The 21,437-nt window shown below is 54.7% G+C and overlaps 1 protein-coding gene across 1 annotated transcript in view; it reads right to left on the reverse strand.

Annotated features, from left to right (window-relative positions):
• Nucleotides 1–21,142, reverse strand: part of MPPED1 (metallophosphoesterase domain containing 1) — a 68,508-nt gene extending 47,366 nt beyond the window's left edge. Inside the window, exons 1-3 of the mRNA XM_036931492.2 lie at nucleotides 20,978–21,142; nucleotides 9,234–9,526; nucleotides 1,032–1,213 (exon numbers count right to left, since the gene is read on the reverse strand). Of these exons, the coding sequence (XP_036787387.1) occupies nucleotides 1,032–1,213; nucleotides 9,234–9,457 (406 nt within the window). The 5' untranslated portion in view covers nucleotides 9,458–9,526; nucleotides 20,978–21,142. The remainder of the gene's footprint in view (nucleotides 1–1,031; nucleotides 1,214–9,233; nucleotides 9,527–20,977) is intronic.
• Between the last annotated feature and the right edge of the window lie 295 nt (nucleotides 21,143–21,437).

The following is a 21,437-nucleotide window of genomic DNA, read 5'->3' on the forward strand; positions in this document are numbered from 1 at the left end:
ACAGCAGGGCAATAGGAAGCCAGCCTGGGGGAGGATGCCCTCCCAGCGGGTGGCATGGGCTAGGAAGAAGCCTGGGGCAGACCCACCCTGCAGGGGGCAGAGCCTACCCCAGCCCTCGGGGCCCTTGATTAGAACTTACTGTTTGAAAAATCAATACTTAACGCTCAGAGCCTGCCGAGCGGAGGGGAAGGCCTTGCTTGTAAATATTTGTCTCAGCTGGTAAAGCCGGGCCTCCGCTCCCTGCAGCTACCCTGCCTGGCCCCTGGCCCCTGGCTCCAGCAGCTCCCGGGGAGCTGGACATCTGGCAGCCAGCCGGCCAGCCGTGTGACCCCACACCCACAATAGGCCTGCACGCCAGGCCACCCGGGGGCCGTCTATCTGTCCCTGGAGCTGTGGCAGAGACCACTGGCTATGAGGTTTCTCTGGATTCCAGGCAGGCTGCTTTTCCCAGGGGGTGCCCCAGGTGTGTCTGTTTATTTAGGAGAAAGTAAAAGCCAAAGACAAATGCTGCGTGCTTATAAATCGTTGCGCACCACCGCCCGTCACATGGGAGAGGGCCCCTTGCCTCCACTCACAGCCGGCCATGAGAGGAGCCCGCATCTGCCCCTGCGCCCCTGCTGGGGGCCACGGAGGCCTGGTGGGCCCCCACCTTGGGGAAGCTGTCTCAGTGGCGGGTGGCCTGACCGATCTGTCTAGCTGAGTGCATGCCCGGGCACCACTGTTCCCAGAGAGCCATTCACTCATTTGCCAGTTGTTCACTCATGCACCCATCAATTAGCCATCAAGCACCTACCTATGACAGGCACTGAGGGCTGGACGTGCAAAATCCCTTTGGGAGTGGAGCTCCCAGGCCAAAACACGCACACGTGAGTCGTAGCCAAGACAAGTGCCGGGGCAGGTGTCCGAGGCGTGACGGTGAGTGACCGGGTGTGACCCAGTCCGAGAGGTCAGGGAAAGCTTCCCAGGAGGTGGGCAGGCAGACAAGGCAGGGGAGGGGCCTGGTCAGGGCAGGGAGGAAGGCCAGCACCTACCAAGCCACTCATTGAACTTCTTCACCTCGCTCGGGAGCCCCAGCTCCGTGAAGTCCCCGGCGTGGATCAGCACGTCGCCGTAGGGCATCTGGATGGGGTCCGTCCTGGAGTGGGTGTCGGACACGCAGACAAAGCGTGTGTAGCCAGGCGGCTTAGGGGCATCGTGGGGCACTGGGTCCACCCTGCGGGGAGAGAAGGCTGCGGTCACGGGACCCCAGGCATCCGGACAGGCAGCCCAGCAACTCAGAGCAGGTCCAGCCCGAACAGAACCCAGCGGGCCCTCCCAGGCCCTAATCCTGACTCTCTCACCCACTAGCAGGCAAAACGTCTTTTCCCCTGAGCCTCAGTTTCTCCTCTGGGACATGGGAACCCCAGGAGGTAACGAAGGAGGGCGACGGTGCCTGGCAGCTGGTGGGATCCCTTCCACGATCCTGCCACTTGGCTACAGCAGGCCTCTTAACCCCTCTTTCACTGTCACCCCTGAGGGCCTTTTTAGATGTTTTTTCCCTCCTTGCCCCTCTTCCATGAAATTTTGACACCACAGATGTGCTGTGTATCTGTTCATGTGCTGTATGTCTATCTGTGCTTTATAAAAAGAAGAGTATGATTTTTTTTCACTCCCCAAAGCCAGTTCTCACACCCTTGTAGAGTGCATGGACTAAAGTCCATGGTCCAGTTGAAAGGACTGGCTCCCCAGTGCTGTGCAGAGCAGAAACCAAGGACAGCCACACGCGAAAGGGGAGATGGCACAGGAGCGTGCGAATAAAGGCGCTGAAGACAGGCAGCAACTTTCCAAAATGATGAGGGGGTCCAGTCACTCCTAGAACAAGGGCTTTCCAGGGATGTGTAGGGAAGCAGTCCTGGACTCAGAAGACCACACTTCAAATCCCAGCTCTGCCACTTACAACCGACATGTGACCTTAAAGCAAAACGCTCAGCCTTGGTTCGCTTGTCTGTAAAATGGAGCTACCACGCTCATTATCAGGAAAGTATCAGAAAATTTTTAAAAGCTGCACAAATGTAAATTCTTGGTTCCTGGACCCCATCCTAGCCCTCTCGTTTCACCATTGAGGACACTGAGCAGCGGCCCCAGGGTCCCAGGGAAGGGGCCAGATGGCAGGACACGAGCCCAGCTCTCGCTCGGGGGCCAGCGCTCCCCAACCAGCCTGCCTACCTCCTCAGCTGAATGATTTTGCCAGGCTCCAAATTCTTAAAAACAACACAATGACATTTCAGCGAGCAGCTCTCTTCAAATGAGTATGCCGCTCGAGGAGTTGTGTTTAAATCTAATTATGCGGCAAACCAAAAGCGGTACCATATCAGTTACATAAATACTTTTAAAGACATCTTTCTAATTATCCTTTTTTTTTTTTTCAGACAATATACTTCGAAGAAATTTAATTAACACCTTACAAGAGACGTGGGTTCAGCATGCTAATGTGCAGAGAGCGTTAGCACGCTCAATCCACACAGCTGGGGGGCTTGGGGGGCAGTGCCAAGCCAGCCTCTCCCCATCACGGCACAGGAGGGAGCATGTTAGAATCCCAGCAGGTCAGAGCTGGGTGGGCAGGGAGTCCAAAGATGACCACTGCATTCCTCCTCCCTCTGCATTCATTGATTCGTTCATTCATTTGTTCATTCACTTATTTATTCATTCGTTCTTTCATTCATTCAATACAGTGCATTCTGACCACCTGCCATGTACCAGTTCCGAGCTCAGTGCTGGGGCCACAGGGATGAACGAGGCCTGATTCCAAGACAGGGGACCCCAGACTGATGGGGGAGACAGATTTGGCCAGGCAGTGATGGGGCAGCAGAGGGGCTGGAACCGCAGAAGGCCCTGGCTCAGCTTCCAGCTGGAGGTGATACCTGAGCTGGTCTGGAAGCTAAAATCTCCCTCCCAGTAAATGGGTCCTCTGGGTTCCTTCACCACCCCCCATGACAGTCTCGCAGGTGGCCAGCTCCGAATCCACCTGCCGGCCCCCAACACAATTCACTGGGCCAAAGGCCGCCAGTCACTACTGGGCTATCCCGCCTGGCGCAGCAATGTGAGTGAGCCAGTCAAATTCATTCATTCTTTCTTTCATTCCTTCACCCACACCCACCGAGCACGCCACGAGGTGACAAAAGACCAAGTCAGAGAGAAAAAGAAGGGAGAAACGGAGCAAGATGCCATCTCTGGTCCCAACAAGCTCTCCTCCTGCGAGCCCCTTAGCGGAGGAGCCCTGAGCACACCTCAGCTCCCATCTGCCGTCAGCCAGCCAAGAAGCAGGATGGCTGAGGGCTCTAGGCGGGCTGGGCCTGCTGCTGGAGCTCCAGCTCTTTAATTAACTCTGTTCTTTCCGTCCCCCCTGAGGCTCTGAGCTCAGTGAGGATGCAAGCCTCGTAATCCCGCGAGAAAAAAATAAAGACTCATGTTTCCCTGCACTGTCCCCTGCTATTTGGATTTGTAACAAATGCTCCACCTTGAGATAATAACAGGAGTGACATGGGTGACACCCATGGATCACAAGCTCATCATGAGTGAAGCACTTCACATGCATTCTCTCCTTTCACACTCGTGATGACTGATGGACAGGGTGCTACAGGGATGCCCATCTTACAGATGAGAAAACTGAGGCTCAGAAAAAGGCTGACTTACCCAGGATCTCAGCTACAAAAGCCAGTGGAGCTGAAACTGGAAACCAGTTTTTGGTTCCAGAACTCATACCAAGTTGGACTATTTCCAGGCCCTATTGATGTCATTCAATCTGTGGACATATGCTTATAGAATGCCTCCTAAATGGGTCTTCTAGACACAAGGGATATGCCTGTGGAAAGGACACCCCTGGGGCCACCTTGTCGAGCTCCCTGCCTGTGTTTGGAAGTAAGGAAAAGAACAAGAATCCAGATAAAGTGAAAAAGACAGAGAAAGAGCGTGTAAGACGGTGGGAGGGCCTGACAGCATCATTTGACCCCTAGATCCAGCTGTGCCTGGAGTTAGCCTCAAACCTGGTTTCCTAGCTAATTATGTGAGCCAGTAAACTCTCTTTTGTCCTTAAGACTATTTAAATTGGATTTCTGGCACTTGTCGTGGTAAAACCTGACTCTGGCACCTGATTCGCAGCAGCCCTATGGGTTAAGTAACTGAGGCTCGGGAAAGTTAGTCCCGTGTGCAAGGTCCCAAGTAGTAGGTAAAGAATAGATTTGAACCTGGGTCTTCACAACAGGAATTTGGCCATCTAACCTCAACATCTTCTTGTGCCAAGAATAAATGAAGCAAAATGGTCATTTCCCAGTGACATTCCTCCTGGACCAGAGGAAAGATACAGCTCTCTCTCTCTGACCTGAAACCGGTCACCACCTCTTCCCTGCCTGACAAAGGATCGTCTCACAGGAGTCACGGAGCAGGAAGGGTGCAGGACAGAGGATGCAGCCTCGGGCGCCCAGCCCTGGGCTGGCATCTCAGCTGGGTGGCCTCCTCACTGTGCCCGGGGCCCTCCCAGCCCCCAGCCCCCCTCACTCCCAGAGATATTGTGAGAACCCTGATGACCTCCACAGCTGGAATCCCTGCTGTGAGCACCCCCTGCAGCCACTGCCTGTGCCCTGCCCCGGCCTCAGCCTCCCTCTCCCATGGCCCTGGGCTCCCTGCACGGGAGGTTCCTGGTGCCAAAACCTCCCAAGGGCGTCAGAGGCAGAGGCCACCCTCCCTCTCTTATTGCTATTTCTGCAGAAATGGGGAGCTCTGAGGGTCGGGAGGCGGGCAGAGGGCTCCTCGCTTCAGCAAGGCTCCAGCCACATGCCCAGCCATGCGATAGGCCTGAGCTGTGGTGTTTCAGAACGAGGCCTCTAGCCTCCTCCTCTCTTCCTACAGTTAGGGAAACAGAGCCCCACAGGTGGGGCAGGGACAGGCCGACTCAATGGCACACGACCGTCCGGTGCTCTTCGCGGGAATCACTGGCTCCGAGATGGCCCCGCCATGCCGCCCTCCTGAGTCCCCAGGCCTGCCCTTCTTTCCCAGAGGCCTTTGCTTTTGCTGGTCCTCCAAGCCCAGGGATTATGCCCCCACCCCCAAGAGGCCCTCCTTGATCCCCCACTCTTCCTGCGCCACATTCCCTCTTCATACTAGCTCCTTTTTCTCTCTTCTACCCATATGTCTGCTGGGAACAAGGTTCAAGGGACCAGCCCTATGCTGGTGGAGGAGAGAGATGCTTAGGAAATTATGTATGACCACACGCTGAAGCAAGTGCCATGCATGAAAGGGGAGATTCTAAGCCCCTGGAGCTGAGGCAAGGGACTGAGGGAGGGGGAGAGGGGGACCTGATCTGGGGAGAGGTCAGGGAGGGCTTCCTGGAGGAAGTTACACCTAGTTGAGATCTAAAGAATGAGTCAGTGTTGGCAGGGCAAAGAGTGGGAGTGTAAAGCCTGAGGCAGGAGGAAGAATGGAATGTTCGAGGTTTAGTCCCCTCCTCCTCTGGCCCCTCCGCCTCTGCCTGGGCTCAGGGCTGACTTTCACTTCCTCCCGGATGGCCCTCAGGGCACAGATGGGCGAGGAGCCACAGGTCCCTTCTGAAGCCTCAGCCTCCTTCCCTAGCAGGGGATCCGTGCGCCAACCTGGCACAGTGGGGATGGCAGGGGACAAGACACGAAGGGACCCCTCCAGGCCTGGCACACACACTCCCCCGCTATGCTACCCTGCTCGAGGACCCCGCACAGAGGACGTGCCTGGACGGTCTTAAACAGGGTGACTCAAGTCTCCATCCACAGGACTCCTTTGAAAAGCTGGAGAGAGGAGGTGCCTGGCAACCCCCCTGCACCATGGCAGCTGGAAGGCAGACCCCCAGGGTGAGCCTGTCCCTCAGGCACTGTTCTTGCCTCCTCACTGACCAGCAGGCCACAAGTCCACCTGCCCACCTGGGACGGAATCTCGGCACCTGGAGGGGCTCTTGCCAGGCCAGCGCAGGGTGTGGGGTCTTCTGTCTCAGGGCCTGAAAGCCAGAGGCCCAGATCCAGAGTCATTATTCAGGCAGAGGCAGCCTCATTACCACCAGGGTCTCTGGGGGCAACTGCATAAATCACACGGCTCAATCGGAGGCCACGTTTGGACTGTCACTGTTGTTATTAAATATAAATTGTGGATTTATTAAATAAGGCCCCCTCGCTCCCTCACCCCGGAGACAAAGCCCAGGGTGGTGATAAATCACGTGCCGGGAAGTGGCGTCTATCCTCCCGCCTCTCCCATGGTGGAGACTCGCCATGGAAACTCACACAGCCATCCCCCGGCCGCCTGCACGTGTTCCCCACTCTCGGGGCCTGCAGTCTGAAAGAAGTGGGGAGGCAGCGGCCCCCCAGCCCCTGCACAGCTCTGGCTTCCCCAGCTTTATGCAAAGTTGTGCTTCAAAGCCAGGCTGCCTGAGCAGGCAACTAGGGGGCTCTGTACAAGGAGCCCAGTACCTGGGCTGGGTGCACGCTCTTCCCAGGGCCCAGCCCCACCCCCACCCCGTTGCCTCTGAGCCCCACTGACAGTGATAGCCTGGAATCCCAGCCTCAGGAGGCGGCAGCAGAGCAGGCCAGGAGGGGTGCGAGTGGCAAGCCCGTGTAAATCTGCTCTTCCCGCCCTCACTATGTGACCACAAGTCACTGAACGCTTTCTCCATAGCCCTCGGCGCGCTACCAGTATCATATGCTATTATTGCATCTGTGCTTGTATGACATGTGCTAACTCTCTGTCACACCTCTGGAATGTCAGCTCAAGGTTTTGTCTTTGATCACTGCTGTGTGTGGAGCACCTGGCCAGCACGGTGCGTGCTGACAATATTGAACATTTGCTGCCTGGCCCCACTCACAGTGGATTTACCTACTTTGTCTTCAGTATTACTAGGAGCAGCATTTTACAGATGGGGAAACTGCAGCACCAAGAGCCACCCAACAATCACATGGCAGGATTCAAACCCAGGCGGGCTAGCTCAGCGCATGTATTTCTAACCAGCGTGCCGCACCGCTGCTCACTATCATCCTGAATGGATGAGTAAAGGAGCAGATGACCCACAGTTGCTCATGGATGAAGATTTCCCCTCTCACTTGGTTGTGCACTGCCCTCCCTCAGGACACTGACTGGCCTGCAAGGGCCTATGCAGCTCCTGCCTGGGGCACCTCCGCCCAGCAAAGTGTGTCTGCAGTTCGCAGATGCCCCCTTTTCCCAGCCCTCTCTCAACGGCTGCCCCCCTACTCTTCCTCCTCTGGATCTCAGCCTAGAGGTCATCTTCTCCAGAGGGTTCCTCCTCAGTTCCCAGTCCTCCTCTCCTCCGACTTCTGGCTTCCCTCCCTCTGTTCTGGGGTTAGGGGCTGCCTGGGTGTCTGCTGGGCTCAGGCAGGGGCATTGTAAATGACAGCTCTGCAGGGGATCATTATCTACGGGTTCCAGGGGCCCTCCTAAGTGGATGTGCACATGGTACAGACACACCCAAACCCCACCTTCTCTGCACCAGCCCAGGGAAGGCCTCCCTCCCTGCAGCAGCCCTGCCAGGCCTCAAGGTCCCTGAGACTAATAAATGGCATGCCAGAGAACCAGGGCCTTCCATCCAGCCCAAATCTGCCAGTCAGGCCCCAAAACAGGAATTGGCGGCAGTTTCCCAAGTAGAAATCTACCAAAAAATAAAGTAGGCAGCTACTGACAACACCAGCCCTACAGCCCCTGTGGAAATGAGCGTGTTCCAGAGCCAGGGCTGCGGGGAAGGGAGCAGGAGCTCACCCCAGGCCTGGTGCTGCCCGCCTTCCAGAGCCCTCCCCCCACCCGTAAGCTCTCTGTGCCCACCCCTCACAATAGAGGGAGGCCCCAGCAGGAACTACACAGGATGGAGAGGCAGGGTCCCCCCGACCCCAACCTCTGTCTGGCCTGGCTTTGGAAACCCCCTGGCTGCTTCTCTAGGTGTGCGATTCTCCAGTCTCCCCAAGGGGACAGTTGCTGGAACCCACCTTACAGCTGCTCTCTAGAGATGGTGCCCACAGCCCTAGAGGAAGTCGGGACCTGTGCCTGGCGGTCAGGAGGGCCTGTCTGGGCCCCAAGGCCTGCAGCATCCCCATCCCAGTTCTGACCCCCTGTGCTGTCACTGGGGTGGCGGGTGTCCCCCCTCCTTGGGGGCTTTTCAGGGACACAGACTCAGCACAGGGGCACCCCGAAGGGGTTGAAAGTAGTTCAGATGTCTGACACAGAGGTGTGCGCTTCGTACATGTCACAGCAAAAAGGTCCCAGTGTGAGCAAGCCCAGGGTGGGAGGCAGTCAGTCCAGCTCCGGGCTAACCAGCTGGGTGGACTTGCTTGGGGCACCTGTCTGAGCCTTTGTTTCTCACCAAGTAAGCCCTGCAGGGCAGGGACAATGAAGGAGGGTCTTCTGGGAATGCAAGGAGCCAGCAGGGGCAGGGCCAGGAACTAACCACCTCCACCCTGGCCTGCCTGCTCCTCTCTGGACACCATTAAAAAACCCAGGGAGGGGAAAGTTCCCCCTTCTCCCAGCACAGGGTCCCAAGTCTGCTCTAGCCAAGGCCTCACTTCTGGGGCATCCCTGGCATTTCCAGTCAGCCCCAGGGGACAGGCAGCAGACCTCCCCGGTCCTCTCGGGAGGACCCCCGGTCCTCTTGTGCTCAACAGAAGCACAGAAATCTGGACAAAAGGGAGGAGCAGAGAGGCAGAAAATGGCCAGCCCACGATCACAGTCCTAGCCTGCCACGAGGGCTGTAGCAAGTCCCTTCCCTCTCTGAGCCTCAGTCACCCTGTCTGTACAATGAGGAACATGAAGTAGACCAAATGTCGCCGACCCAAATACCAGGAGGGTGCATCTGGAACCCAGCCCCCCGACGCTGCCACCACGACATGTGGGCCTGCAGTTGCCAGGCCTTTTGGTTTTGTAAAGCAAAGACAGAAGTCTGGATTTTTATGTGCAATCACCTCATTTTTAAATATTTGTAGAACAGTCTCCTGGCCAAGTGAAACAGGACTGGGCCAGAGCCGGCCCACAGGCTGTCACTCTGCGACTTCTCACACGTCCCTCCCAGCTCGGGGCCTTGGTGATCTTGGGATTCCAGAATCATTTCAGTCAACACGTAGGAACGAGCTGGGCCCAAAGACCAGGAGGCACCCCGAGTCCGGGAGCCCACCCCGGGGGGGCAGTCACCGCCCACACCTCGTGTCCCAGCCGGACCCCCGCGCCCAGAGCCGCCCACTCACATCTGCACGTGCGGCGGCTGGAAGCGGCCCTGGTTGATGTTGTAGAAGGTGAAGGCCTGGGTGGGGTTGGAGCTGTACTCGTCCACCTCGATGATGAGCCGGCTGTGCTGGTGCCTCCGCGCGGCCATCACGTGGGACTGCGAGAACGCCATGCCCAGGCCGCAGGGCAGCAGGGCCAGCGCCTCCGCCTTCAGGACGCCGGGGTCCCCCCTAGCGCGCCACATGGGCCTCGGCTGGCCGCCCGGGCATCTCCCGCCGCCGCTGGCCGGCCCCGAGCCAGACCTGGAAACAGACTGGGGAGACGGAGCAGAACCGTGCGACAGTTAATCTGTTTGGGATTTGCTTTATTTAATGTCAGATGAAGATTTAGAAAGAGGGAGAGGGCGGGGGAAGAGGAAAAAAAAAAAAACACAGTTGTACAGCTCAAAAACTCATTACAAATCTTTCCAACTCAGCAGTTTGATGAATATACTTTGGTAAAAAGAAAAGGGAAGGGAGGCAGGGGACCAAAAAAAAAAAAAAAGAACACACACACACACAACGCCATGGATGGATGCATGCATGGTCCAACATGTCTAAATACTTAAGACATTTTTTTTTCCTTCGAGAAAATCCTCCAGAGCACACAGGGTGACCGTGAGATGAAGCAAGACAATGGCTGGTATTCTGCAAACAGGTAAGGTAAGTTTCACTTTTCCGATTTGGGGAATAGCTGGGATTCTCCTCCAGCCCCACCCCCTCCCCACAGACCCCCCAACCCCACCACACACACACACCCCTGCAAGCCCGAGCAGGCGGAGACACGGGCACAAATTCCTTCCTCAACATCAATTTTGCCTAAAGATATCTTTTAGCAGTGCCTGGAGAAGGGGTTTTCCCAGACAGATTGGCGTACACCAGCTCAGCTCAGGGGGCGGCCGTCAGGGGGTGCTGGGGGGAGATGTCTACCTTAGAAAACCTTCCAGTGCCTTGTAACTGTTCTCAGGAATTCTGTTGTTCCCCGTCAAACTTGAATCCACTTAGAACTGCAGCTTGCGGAGGCTATCTTTTTTTTCTTTTAATTGCTTTCACTGCAAAGTGCAGTTTGCATTTGTAAATACTGGGTGGAAACGTCCCTTTGACTGATTGCAACTGGGCTCCGTGGAATCCTGGCAACTCAAGCCCCGGAGGAGATTTCATCCCACCCCAGCACACCCACGCATTTGACACCCTGGCTAATGCCTCCTTACGTGGCCCGTCTATCTTTCTCCTTCTTTTCCATAATTATTTTCTTAGACTAATAGGAAATGCCCTGAAGATCTTTTGTTTTGTTTCAATTTTGGGTCCTTAAGACCCTCCGATGACGATTTTGTTTGCACTGCATTTAACCAAGGAGAAAATAACATCCTTTAAACTATTCCTGGACAGTCATATCCCAGTCACGTTAAACGAAGAAAAATCCCCTCTGCTTCGCGCATGGAAGAAGAATCGACACAGTCAGAAACAAATTAGATTAGGAAAATGACAAAAATTAGAGACTGGAGAACATTTTAATTACCTGCAAAGGAGAAATGGATTATTAATTTTTTAAAAGTCTCGACAATCATGCCCATGCAAAGTACGATAAACAGCAACATTCTCCTTCCCCACCCGCCCCAAAACACACAGCCTGATTCACAGCACGTACCCCTCTTCTCCACTGGGGAAGATGACAAAAAATCTGCTCTCCACCCCAGAACACACTCCTTCCTGTTCTTTGTCTTGCTAACTGACTCTATGGGACTAGGCAATCCCAGGGGGCACAGAGTGGCAGGCATCTGAGGTGGGCCAGTGGGCCCTAGGACTCAAGTCCCTGCAGGAGCTGGCCGGGCCACCTGTCTGTAACCCAGAGAGGCCCCAGGGCAGCTGTACAGGTTAGATGAACAGGAATCCTGAGCACGGGGCCTGGCAGGTACCAAGGACCCAGCTAACATTCGTCGTTACCATTATAATCACTGTTCAGTTCAGTCAGATACCTGTGCATTGAGTGCCTGCTGAGAGCAGGTGCTGTCAGGTACTGGGGCACCTGGGGCACGGGGTGTTGAGTGTGAGCAAAGGGGCAGCTCAGGGAGCCCAGGGAACCTGAATTTTCTCAAAGGACAGCTGACCATATCACACCCTATGGACATGCTTGCCTGGCCCGGCCCGTGCTCCAGCCACACACTCCCGTGCCCAGCAGGCTCTGGCCCCTGGAGGCCTTCAGCTCAGGGGAGCTGTGCCCGTGCTCGGAGCCATTCAATCCAACACTTTCTCAGTCACCACCTACTTAGGAGATGGGTGTGCTCTGCCTCCCACTCACAGATGAGGACGGCCCAGCACGGAGAAGGGAAGACTCCTGTCTGGCACTGCACGGAGGGGCGCTGAGCTCCAGGCACAGGCAGCCCGCCTCCAGGGTTCCAGTTCCTTCTGCCTAGACCACGTTGCCCCCCTCTCCAGCTGGCGAAAGCTAACCCCCCCCTCACCCCTCAACAAAGCCAGCATTTCCTCAGAAGGGCCTTGATCAGGGGTCTTCATTCCAAGGTGCCATGGACAGCCTAGTCCCTGGAGGCAAGGTCTGGGTCTCCCTCACTGTGCGCCCATGCCAGCAACAGCCCCGCGGGCTCTGCAGCCCTGAGCAAGTGGCTTAACCCCCCTAGAGGCTGCTTCCTCATCCACAAAATGGAGAGAAAAATTATCTCTTTATGCAGTAGTGAAGATTAAACGACATGACGTGTAAACTGCTTGTCGTGGAGCCCAGGCACACAGTGAGTGCCCAATAAATGTTAGCTATTATTGTTGTATTATTATCATCACCCCAGGCCTATCACAGATACTTCATAAACATTGAATTAGTGGATGGATGGAGGGAGGGATGGAGGGATGGACTGATGGATGGATGGGCACAGGGACGGATGGAGGGGCCGAGTCGGTGTCTTGCCAGCCTCTTTCCCTACTGCCCAGGCCTGGCCGAGGGTCGGGGTCAGGAGGGCAAAGCTGAAGGCTGAGGAGGTACCGCCACTCCCCCTCACCCATCCCACAGCCCTGCAAGGAGGCAGGCCAGGCCAGGCACAGCCCTTGTGATGGGGCTCCCAGGACCCCCACCAGAAGCGGGCACCTGCAGGTCCTACTGTTCACCAGCAGCTTGGGGGGATGGGACTTGAGTGGGGGGCTCTGCAACAGGGACGCAGCCAGAACAGGCAGGCGGCAAGGCGTCCCGGGAGGCACTCCGCAGTGAAATGCTGCATTTCACATAAAGGGGTTCGCAATGGGCCCTGCTTGAAGAAATCAGGGAAACTGGGAACGCAGAGCCTTCTTTTAATACCCATTTAATATTTATGGAGCCGCAGCACGTCAGCCAGCATGCGGAGAACACAGCCATCCACAGAGGGGGCGGCAGCATCTCCCAAACAAACGGCTTCTAGCTGGGAAACGTTTACATCTGGTCCACAAAACAACACGCTATGCAGGCAACACAGCGGACGGATGTGCTGGGACCACTGGGACCTGCCGCGGGGACACCTCCCGGCCTTCTGTTCTGGCTCTCTGTCCAGCACAATGACCTCGAACAAGTCACATATACTGGTGGGGCCACAGGTGCCTCCTCTGTGCCAGTGGGTGGGAAGTGAATGGAGCTATGAAAGGAAGTGGAATGGGTTAATTAGTGCATTTAGTTATTCAACAAATATTTACCACAGCCGGGCCCTCGCTGCTCCAGGGGCTGTAAAGAGCAGTGAGAAAGCAAAGAGGTCACTGCCCTCAAGGAATCGGTGGCAGGGCAATAAAGTAAACACACATACAAAGAAAAGATACTTTCAGGTAATAACACAGGCCTGGGAAAATGAATAATGCAGGAAAGAGGAGTTGGTACTTTAATGCAGGAAATGGGTGATTAAAAAAGCCTGAAGAGGTGACATCACTTCAAATGTGCACAGTGAGAGGGAACCAGCCACACCCAGACAGAGAAGGGCAGGGGGGGAGAGAACCTGGCAGAGCCAAGGGAACAGTAAGTGCAAAGGGCCTGAGGCAGAAGCAGCATCGAGTTATGGTCTCTCTTATTGTTTTTGTTCTTGACACTGGTGTGCTTTCTGCAATGGAGGAGAGCCTGCGCTTCGAAGTCCAGGGGAAACTGAGTTCTGTGGGCTCAGCTGTGGGGCCCCAGGCAAATCACTCAACCTCTCTGTGATTCTGCTTCCTCACTGGTCCCCTCTTGGGGTAACAAAGGGGGGCGAAGGGAGCCTTGTGCCTGCCCCTCCAGAAAGGACCAGTCAACCCAGATTGGGAGGGTTGAAAAATTCCAGAAATTTCTGGGTTGAAAAATTGCCTCCATTTTTTAGGGCTAAATTTTATAAAGTCTTCTTTCACAAGATTTTCACAAGGTTTTCCCTTCAAAGGCATTTATTTTTGGGCCTCAGGTTCCATGTGTCAGGCCACAGCTCTCAACGAGGAACCTAGAGGCCCACAAAGGCGCCAAGCAGTAAGCAGCTATTAGGTGCCAATTGTATGAAAAGCCCTATCTAGGAAAGAAGCCCACTCCTGGCCCCAGCCCCTCTGACAGCTCCTACGGCCTGGCCTCCTCCTGCGGCAGCGCCAAGGCCAGAGCCACACACTTCTGACCAGCCATTCCCGCCCACACAGTGGGTGTCCTCAGGAGCATGGAGCTGCCCACTCCTTGGACCAGCTCAGGAGGCCACACTGGGCCCAGCCTCCCTCTCACTATTCAGGCCAAGCCACCACTCAGGGTTCCCCTGCCTCTGAGCCTTCACACATGCTGTTCCCTCTGCCTGGAAGGCTCTGTGCACACCTTTCCTGCCTTGGGGCCTCAGGGACACCTGCCTCAACCTCCCCAGGCAGGTCAGGTGGCCCTGCCATGACTCTGCAGGGCTTCTCTCACCAAAGCTCCCAACACAGAGTCTTCACCTGAACGACAGGCCAAATAAAACACTATGGGAACAAATACAGGAGTGGGAGGAAATGTGCAGGCCCTCGAGACTCACAAGCCCCATCCAAAGGCAGCTTGGACCTCCAGGGTCTCATGTCCTTCATCTGAAAACAGGCAGAGGCTAAAACCTCCCTCCCGGACGTCGAACCCGCAGAAGCAGCAAGCCACGGGCCCAGCAGACAGTAGGTGCTCACTAAGTGTCTCTTCCACCGTGGGTAGAAAGTCCCAAGGGAACCCAGAAGCCCTGCAGGCAACTTCCAAGAATTGAGCACACTTTTAAATAAGCAAAGACCCCCTTCCTTCTGCCTGGAAGCCGGGCTCCTGGGCCCTTCCTGCCACCCCACTGCTGGGATTACACATGTCCAGTACAACCTGCCCTTGACTAGTTTTTCTAGGCAAATTCTTGGACACCTGCCTCACCTGGGCACTGCAGGTCACCAGCCAGCCCTACTGGCCCCACTCGGGGGACACACCCTGTTCTAGCATCCAAAAGACTCAGATGTGAAACCAACCCTCAAAGGGCTTGGGGCCCAGCGGGAGCAGCCAGACAGATCAACAGAACAGCTCAGAACCCTGTTATGAAGAGGTGGAGGGTGGGGGTCTCCAGGCCTCGGAGAAGGCCCCCACCAAACCATGAGGCCAGCCAGCACGACCCAAAACCTGGGAAGGGTTGCTGAGAAGGGCCTTGGCTTACATGGAGCCTCTGAACAGCACAGGGATTTTTGCAAAGGAGTCATCCCAGCAGGTATATCCAACAGATACATGAGGGGAACTGGAGCATCTGCGCTGCCAGGGGTGATGATCCGCAAAGATAACCGAAGATAACGATCCTTTGCCATGAAGCTTGGGCATCTACTTCAGGCCGACACAGACTCCTCAAAGTCAGGGAGGGCCCAAGACAGTCCCGGTTCACACCGGTGTGCCCCATCCGTGACCAGCATCCCCTCGGGCTCTCAAATGTGTCCCCATTTCGATAGTTGGAAATGTCCCAAAGGGTAAAGTCAAATTGCTGGCCCTAATCAACGCCAGCAACCCAAGGCTGTGAGGGCAGCCACCCCCAAGAGGCCCCCACGTGTCCTGTCCTGTCACGGGCATGTCTGTAGCTACACCTGGGAGGACAGGACAATACTGTGTTGGCCTGAGTCTAAACTCAGATGGCACTCAGTGGCTGCACGAGGACGACCGTCTATTAAGCAGCAGCCCCAGAGAAACACCTACCCCAACAGCCTCCGCACAGCAGCAGCCTGGCAGAGCCCATCCTGGCACATGCCTGGAAAGCTTCCTCTAGAATTCCAGCCACGTCCTTGCTCCCACTCTTCTGCGTTAACCACGAGTAGGGGGCAGCCGCAGCCCCTCCAACTGGTCAGCCGGGTGGTTGTCTCCCCTGAGCACCCGGAGAAAAGTGGAGCGAAAGCCAGCTCGGGGGCAGACACTGTTCACTGAGGCTTTCGTTGAAAACTTAGTTACAATGTGGCGAAATGTCACAGAAAAACCATACTCGCACCTCCTAACGAGTCCCCCCCCCAAGCAAAAGGCAGGAGAAATAATATTTAACAGAAAAGCACCAGGTGTGGGGGCTTGGGAATAATTCTATTACAAGCCATGCCTCCACACAAGCTCAAAAGTCACTTTTAAATTCTTTTTCCCGTTTTGCTCATGCCTGAAAATATGCAATTGATTAGTCAACAGCTGCAAACATCATAAAGAATAAAAATAAATAAATAAACAGAGGAACAAAAAGGAAAGGGAAAAAGAGCAAAGAGCCCAGTGGGGGGGGGGAAGTCAGACCCAATCCCACCATGTCCCTCAAATGACACCCCCTAGGTGTGACCTCCTTCTTTATGGATTGTGGGTTTCTGAGGAAAGGAAACACCGGCCTGCAGCTGGTGTTAGCAGCAGCCACGCTGAACGAACTGATGAGCTAAGGCACGAAGGAATCCACAAATATCATGAAAATTAGACCCTATCCCTTGAAAAAGGATCAACCGCGAATGACTTTAAAGCATTTGCCACTTAAAAACCTTTTAGCTGGGCCCATTTTGAATGATGACTACATGATTTTAAATTACACTTTCTAATTCCTCGCCGCCCACCCCCCCGGCAGTTGTTGCCGCTTCATTTTCCAATTATGTACTTTCATTTCAGAAATGATGAAAAGTGCTACTTACTGGCTCATGTCCTGTCTGCCACAAATAGCTGCTCACTTATTCCTTTAATTTTAGATCTGAACGCAGCCAGTTCACCCGGCCGGTCTTCAAATTCTGAATATCCTCCATTCCTGTAGCACCGAACAAGGCCCAAGACTCAAACCCACGAGCGCAAGCTGAGGAATATGTTTGTAAACCAGTGCTCCGCTCCATAAATTATTATAATTCTTGGTGCCTTCTATATCCATCTAGCAGATCAGCAATCACATAAATAATAGTGAATGGAACAATTTTTCTTCTGAAAAGTGCTATGTCCTAGTTTTCGAAATAAAGCATTTGGAGATTCATGTATCTGTGGAGTTGAAATGGGGAGCTGCTCAGATCCGTTTCAAACATGCACGTAGACATGCCCACACACAAAAGGAAACGAGGTAAATGTGTAAAAGCGGCATACTGCATCCCCTTCCCACATCCACATCAAGTCGCACTCAACAGTAGTGGGGGTTTGGGACACACATGGTTGTGGGGAGGAAGGAAGGGGGGGCCCTGGTTGCTCAGCACTCAAATACAATTTGCAAAGAAAGTGAATGCAGATTTACAGTTCGCATGGAAATCTATTAAACAGATGTCACTGAAGCATAATCAAATCGGCACTATGGTAATTCTACACAAGTCTGAGATTGGGGTTTTGCCATCTTTATGATCAGTTTAAGTATATTTTTTGTGATCATGCAAGAATTTGCAACTAAGGATTAAGCCTCTAAAGTATAATCAATTAACTAATGTGTCTGAATGGGAAACTTACAAAAGCAGAACTGGTTCTCCACCTCCCCCCCCCCACACACACACCAGTGGTGTGTAGGGAGCCTGGGGTGGCGGAGGGAAGCATTTGCCTTTTCCGTGAACACTGCAACAGCAAACGCGCTTCCTGAGGCGGGGAAAGAAGGCAGGATGAGGGGAAGGACTCACACCTTTCAGGTAGCCTGTGCAATATATTTTGCAGCCTTGCAGGCTGCAGTACTGTCAGAAAATGTGAAAAAAATGAAATGAAGGGAAACCACGGGTGTGCTGGAAATTGGAAGCAGGAATCATTTTCTCCTTCAAGTGATGAAATTAGCATGGGCGATGCCAAAAGTCTTTTCATGTGCATCAACGCTGAGCCTCCATCCTTCTGGGAAGGAAGGGATGGAAATGTGAAGATTTGCAACAGAAGCAATTCTCAGTTGTGGACTGGGATAGTGGAGCAAAGGACCTACTCAATCCCTGGCTCTGAACTCGATGGGAATCACAAGCAACCCAAGGGGAGACTCCTTTTTTTTTGTAGCTGCTTCTATTTATGATGTATGACCAAATTGTGACATTACGTTCCAAGAAAACCCCCAAAGAGTAATTCACAGAAAGGCAGGAAAAGACCAAAGAACATCTCAAGTTACTGAGTTCAAAATGCAAACACAGAACCTCCATTTGTTAAGATTTGTCTCATGGCTTTAGGGTGCCCGCATCAGCCACCGATATTTTAAATGGAGATAACACATAACTAAGTCTTGTCTCATTAAGAAAAAAAAAGTCAGAAGTAAGTAAAACATTTGTTTTGGCAACAGAATCACCAGGTCACCAGGGAGAGCCCCACTGAATCAAATTAACCCAGGAACGTTTATAACCGTCCCTCCAACACCATCTCCAAAAAAGTGGTCTCTTTTTCTTTCCTCTGGGGTTGTTTTGCTCTTTACATTTTGGGCACTTCTTCAGACCCAAGTCAAATAATTTCAGGGGCAGTTGGGAGAGGATGACTGGTGGCCTCGTTCCATAGGAACATGCCCCCCAGGAACCACAGCTGCAAGGAATTGCTCTCAGAGTGAACCTCACTCCCTTCTGCCCATCCCCTTGCCCCATGAGTGTCTGGCGCATCTGCTCCCGGAAGGTGAGAGGTTTGGACACATGGACGCCCACACTAGCAGGCTTTCTTTCACGTGAGAGTCCACTTTCTGCGACCTTGGACCCAGAACAAGCCTAAGAACTCATCCCCGGGCTCCTGCACCTGGGAAGTCCCTTTCCCCAGGGTCCCTCGCTCCAGAGGTACAAGCAGACAAAGGTACCAATTGCTGAAAGGAAAGATCTCAGGGAGAAGAATGGAGGGGGGATGGAATGCTTGAAAAGACCCTTTTTCTGTTCCCAGTGAGGGAGGGGCAATGGGAGAGACATGTCACATTGTCACATTAAAGATTTTAACAGACAATTCAGGGATAACGCAGAAATCCCACCCTTAACTGCAGCTCACCGCAACTTGAAAGGCATTAACTAACCTCCACTAATTGCATGTTTTTCTGTGCATAATATTTACTTGTTAAAAGTCTTTGCCTGGCCGGTTCATTTCCTCTGCCCCACTATTCATGATCAGTTCACAGACCTGAAATTGGAAAAATGAAATAATTTTGATAGATTCAAAGACGATTGCACTTTGGGGAGGGTTCTCTGTTTTCCACTAGTCTGGAACCCACACCAAGAATGCTGATTTTCCTTCTTGAGGGTTACCCCTCAGTGCAATCCCGCTGCCATCCTTAATTCCTCAGACAAGTGCAGAAAGAGGTGTCCTGTGTTAGGTGAGAATGTGAGGGGACATCGCTGCCTGCAAGGGAATGTAACAAGTTCAAGGGAAAACAAATGCACTCAAATTATTTTCCTCAGAAGATTTAATAGTCTTATGGGTGGACTGGGAAATTTTTAAAAAGCAGGCTTTTCTTGAATAGTATCCGAGATGTCAGTCTATGCATTCCTGATACAGAATAGAGTAGAAAGCTCCGAAGCCCTGGTCTTTCACCTAAACTTAGACTTGTTCTATCTGTCCCTAAACACAGCCCACAGGGCATCAGCTGGGGGTGGGGGGGTTGCGTGATCCTGGGTGCACACACAGCAGTTAGAATCTGAGATACAGCCTCCCACATGCAGGCAACACTCCGAGCCTACCCACATCGACGTTAGAGGGAACCTACTTCAATCCAGGTCTTCTGAAATTCCTGGGGCCTAGAAATAAATAGGAAGGCAGCCCCACATTGAAGCACTTCCGATGCATGGTTAAACCTCTGTAACTGGATTATCACCTTTTGACTAGCCATCAGCCAGCTAATGTACCTACACGGAGTAGTGAGCACTCAAGGAGATGTAACCATTTAGCAGAAACCCATCTTGAGAGAAAAGATTTTACAAGTGTTGTGGGGCTGCCACTGGGAGAGCCAATTTGCAGGGAGCCGAGCATCGTGAAGCAGTTACTGTGCATGGCTCCCACACCGTGGTCCCCCCTACACTGTGCCCGGCTCCAGAATGCCTCCCGCTCCCCAGCGGCTGGCTCCCCAGCCCCAGAAGCCTGCCTCAGCCCAGCTAATTCTACCCTCTCTCCAAATGGTCTCCTGGTGGGTTGGCTCCTGTGGACCAAGGCCTGTTTTCCAACTTCCATGTGGCAGTCAGCCCGTGGCCTCTCCGACATCCCCCGAAACATTTTAGCTGATGTGACAAATTATTCATGAGGTTGGTTTAATTCTTTTTTTTTTTTTTGAAAGACCAGTGAAGGTATTGATGATGGCAGTGTCTGCCGAAGCCCCCCAGCATAACTGATCCCCGCTAACAAGTCTCCCACCACCATTCAAGTCCTGTCGAGCCAGCTCAGCCATTCACCAGCCAGCCCACTTTTGTTCCCTGGTTTAATTTCATAATTGTTTGCCACTTAACAAGCTCTCCTCTGGGCCATTCAATAGGGGTCTTGGAAATGGGGACGGGAGGCATCCAAGCTCCTGGAGGAGAGTTGGAAGAGGTCTGACCCTCAGAGAAAGACGTCCCAGAGAGGTCAGCTGGGCAGACTGGGGCCAGTCCCAGGGTGGGGCCTCCTGCCCCAGTGGATGGAAGGGGATGGTGGCCCATGGGTCAAGGACCCCAAACTGGGGCTGCCACAGACTCCTAGATACATCAGCTCTCAAACTGACCCTCCTCTGTCCCCAACTGGGTCAAGGGAGGCTGCTCACAAATAAACACACAAGAGACAAAACTGCTCCTTAGTATGAGCATTCCATGAAATATTGCCTTGAGGACTGGGACCTGCCTGACTAGCCACTGACTCCCCTGTGCCAGGCACACAGCAGACAGTAATAAATATGCGTGGAATGAGTGAGTGGGTGGGTGGATGGATGGATGGATGGATGGATGGAGTTTCCAGCAATACCTAGCAAAAGTGGCCACTACACCAGCATTAGTCGCCCCGCTCCTTTGCCCCCAAGTACCAGCGGGGCCTTCACTGCACACAGTAGGCTCTCAACGGCCAGGGGCTGCTATTGTTACGCCATCCTCACCGCCTGCACTCCACCAGTCTGCTTCTTCCATCAGCAACTCCGCCCGCAGCCAGCAGCGGCTGGCGAGCTAGGGAAAAGTTTCGCTGACCCCTTGGCCCCAGTCAGAGTCCTGCGGCCCGGCCGAGGCCCCTCCCGGCTGCACCCGCTCAGCCCTCAGGGCAGCGGGGATGCCCTGTCCAGCGCCAGCACCCAGCAAAGGCAGCCAAAGTAACTTTGCGGGCGCCCGGCGCCGCGCCGCGAATCTCACCCCGTGCCTGCAGAGGGTCCCGGCCGCGCCCGCGCCCGCCGCGCCCCGGCCCGCGCCCCGGCCGCCCCCGGCCCTACCTGGCCCCCGGCTCTTCTTCGGCGGCCGCGGCGGCCGCGAGCAGCAGCGCGCTCGGAGGGAGGCAGGGGCCCGGCTCCGGGGAGGGAGGCGCTCAGGGGCGGGGGCTCCTCCGGCGGCGGCCGCCTCGCCGCGCGTCCGAGGCAGCAAGTGGGAGCCAGACTCCTCCTTCGGGGGGCGGGGGACAGGGGGCTCCCCGCCCGCCGCGCGGCCCCGAGCCTCCCCGGCTCCCCCGCCCGCCGCCGGCCTCCCCGCCCCTGCCCCCCGCCCCGGCGCCGGTGGGGGCGCGCTCGCGTCCTGGGCTCCCGCGCCCCCGGCCCGCCGGCCAGGCCTCGGCCCTCGGCCCCCGCCCCCCGCCCGGGCCCGGCGCCCGCATCCCGCGGCGGAGGAGCCGGGGGCGGAGGAGCGGGCGCGGCGCGGGGAGGACGAGCCGGCCCCGCTGCGGAACCGGGCGGCTGCCGC

This window comes from Manis pentadactyla, chromosome 10 (assembly GCF_030020395.1).
Source record: "Manis pentadactyla isolate mManPen7 chromosome 10, mManPen7.hap1, whole genome shotgun sequence".
NCBI lineage: Eukaryota > Metazoa > Chordata > Mammalia > Pholidota > Manidae > Manis > Manis pentadactyla.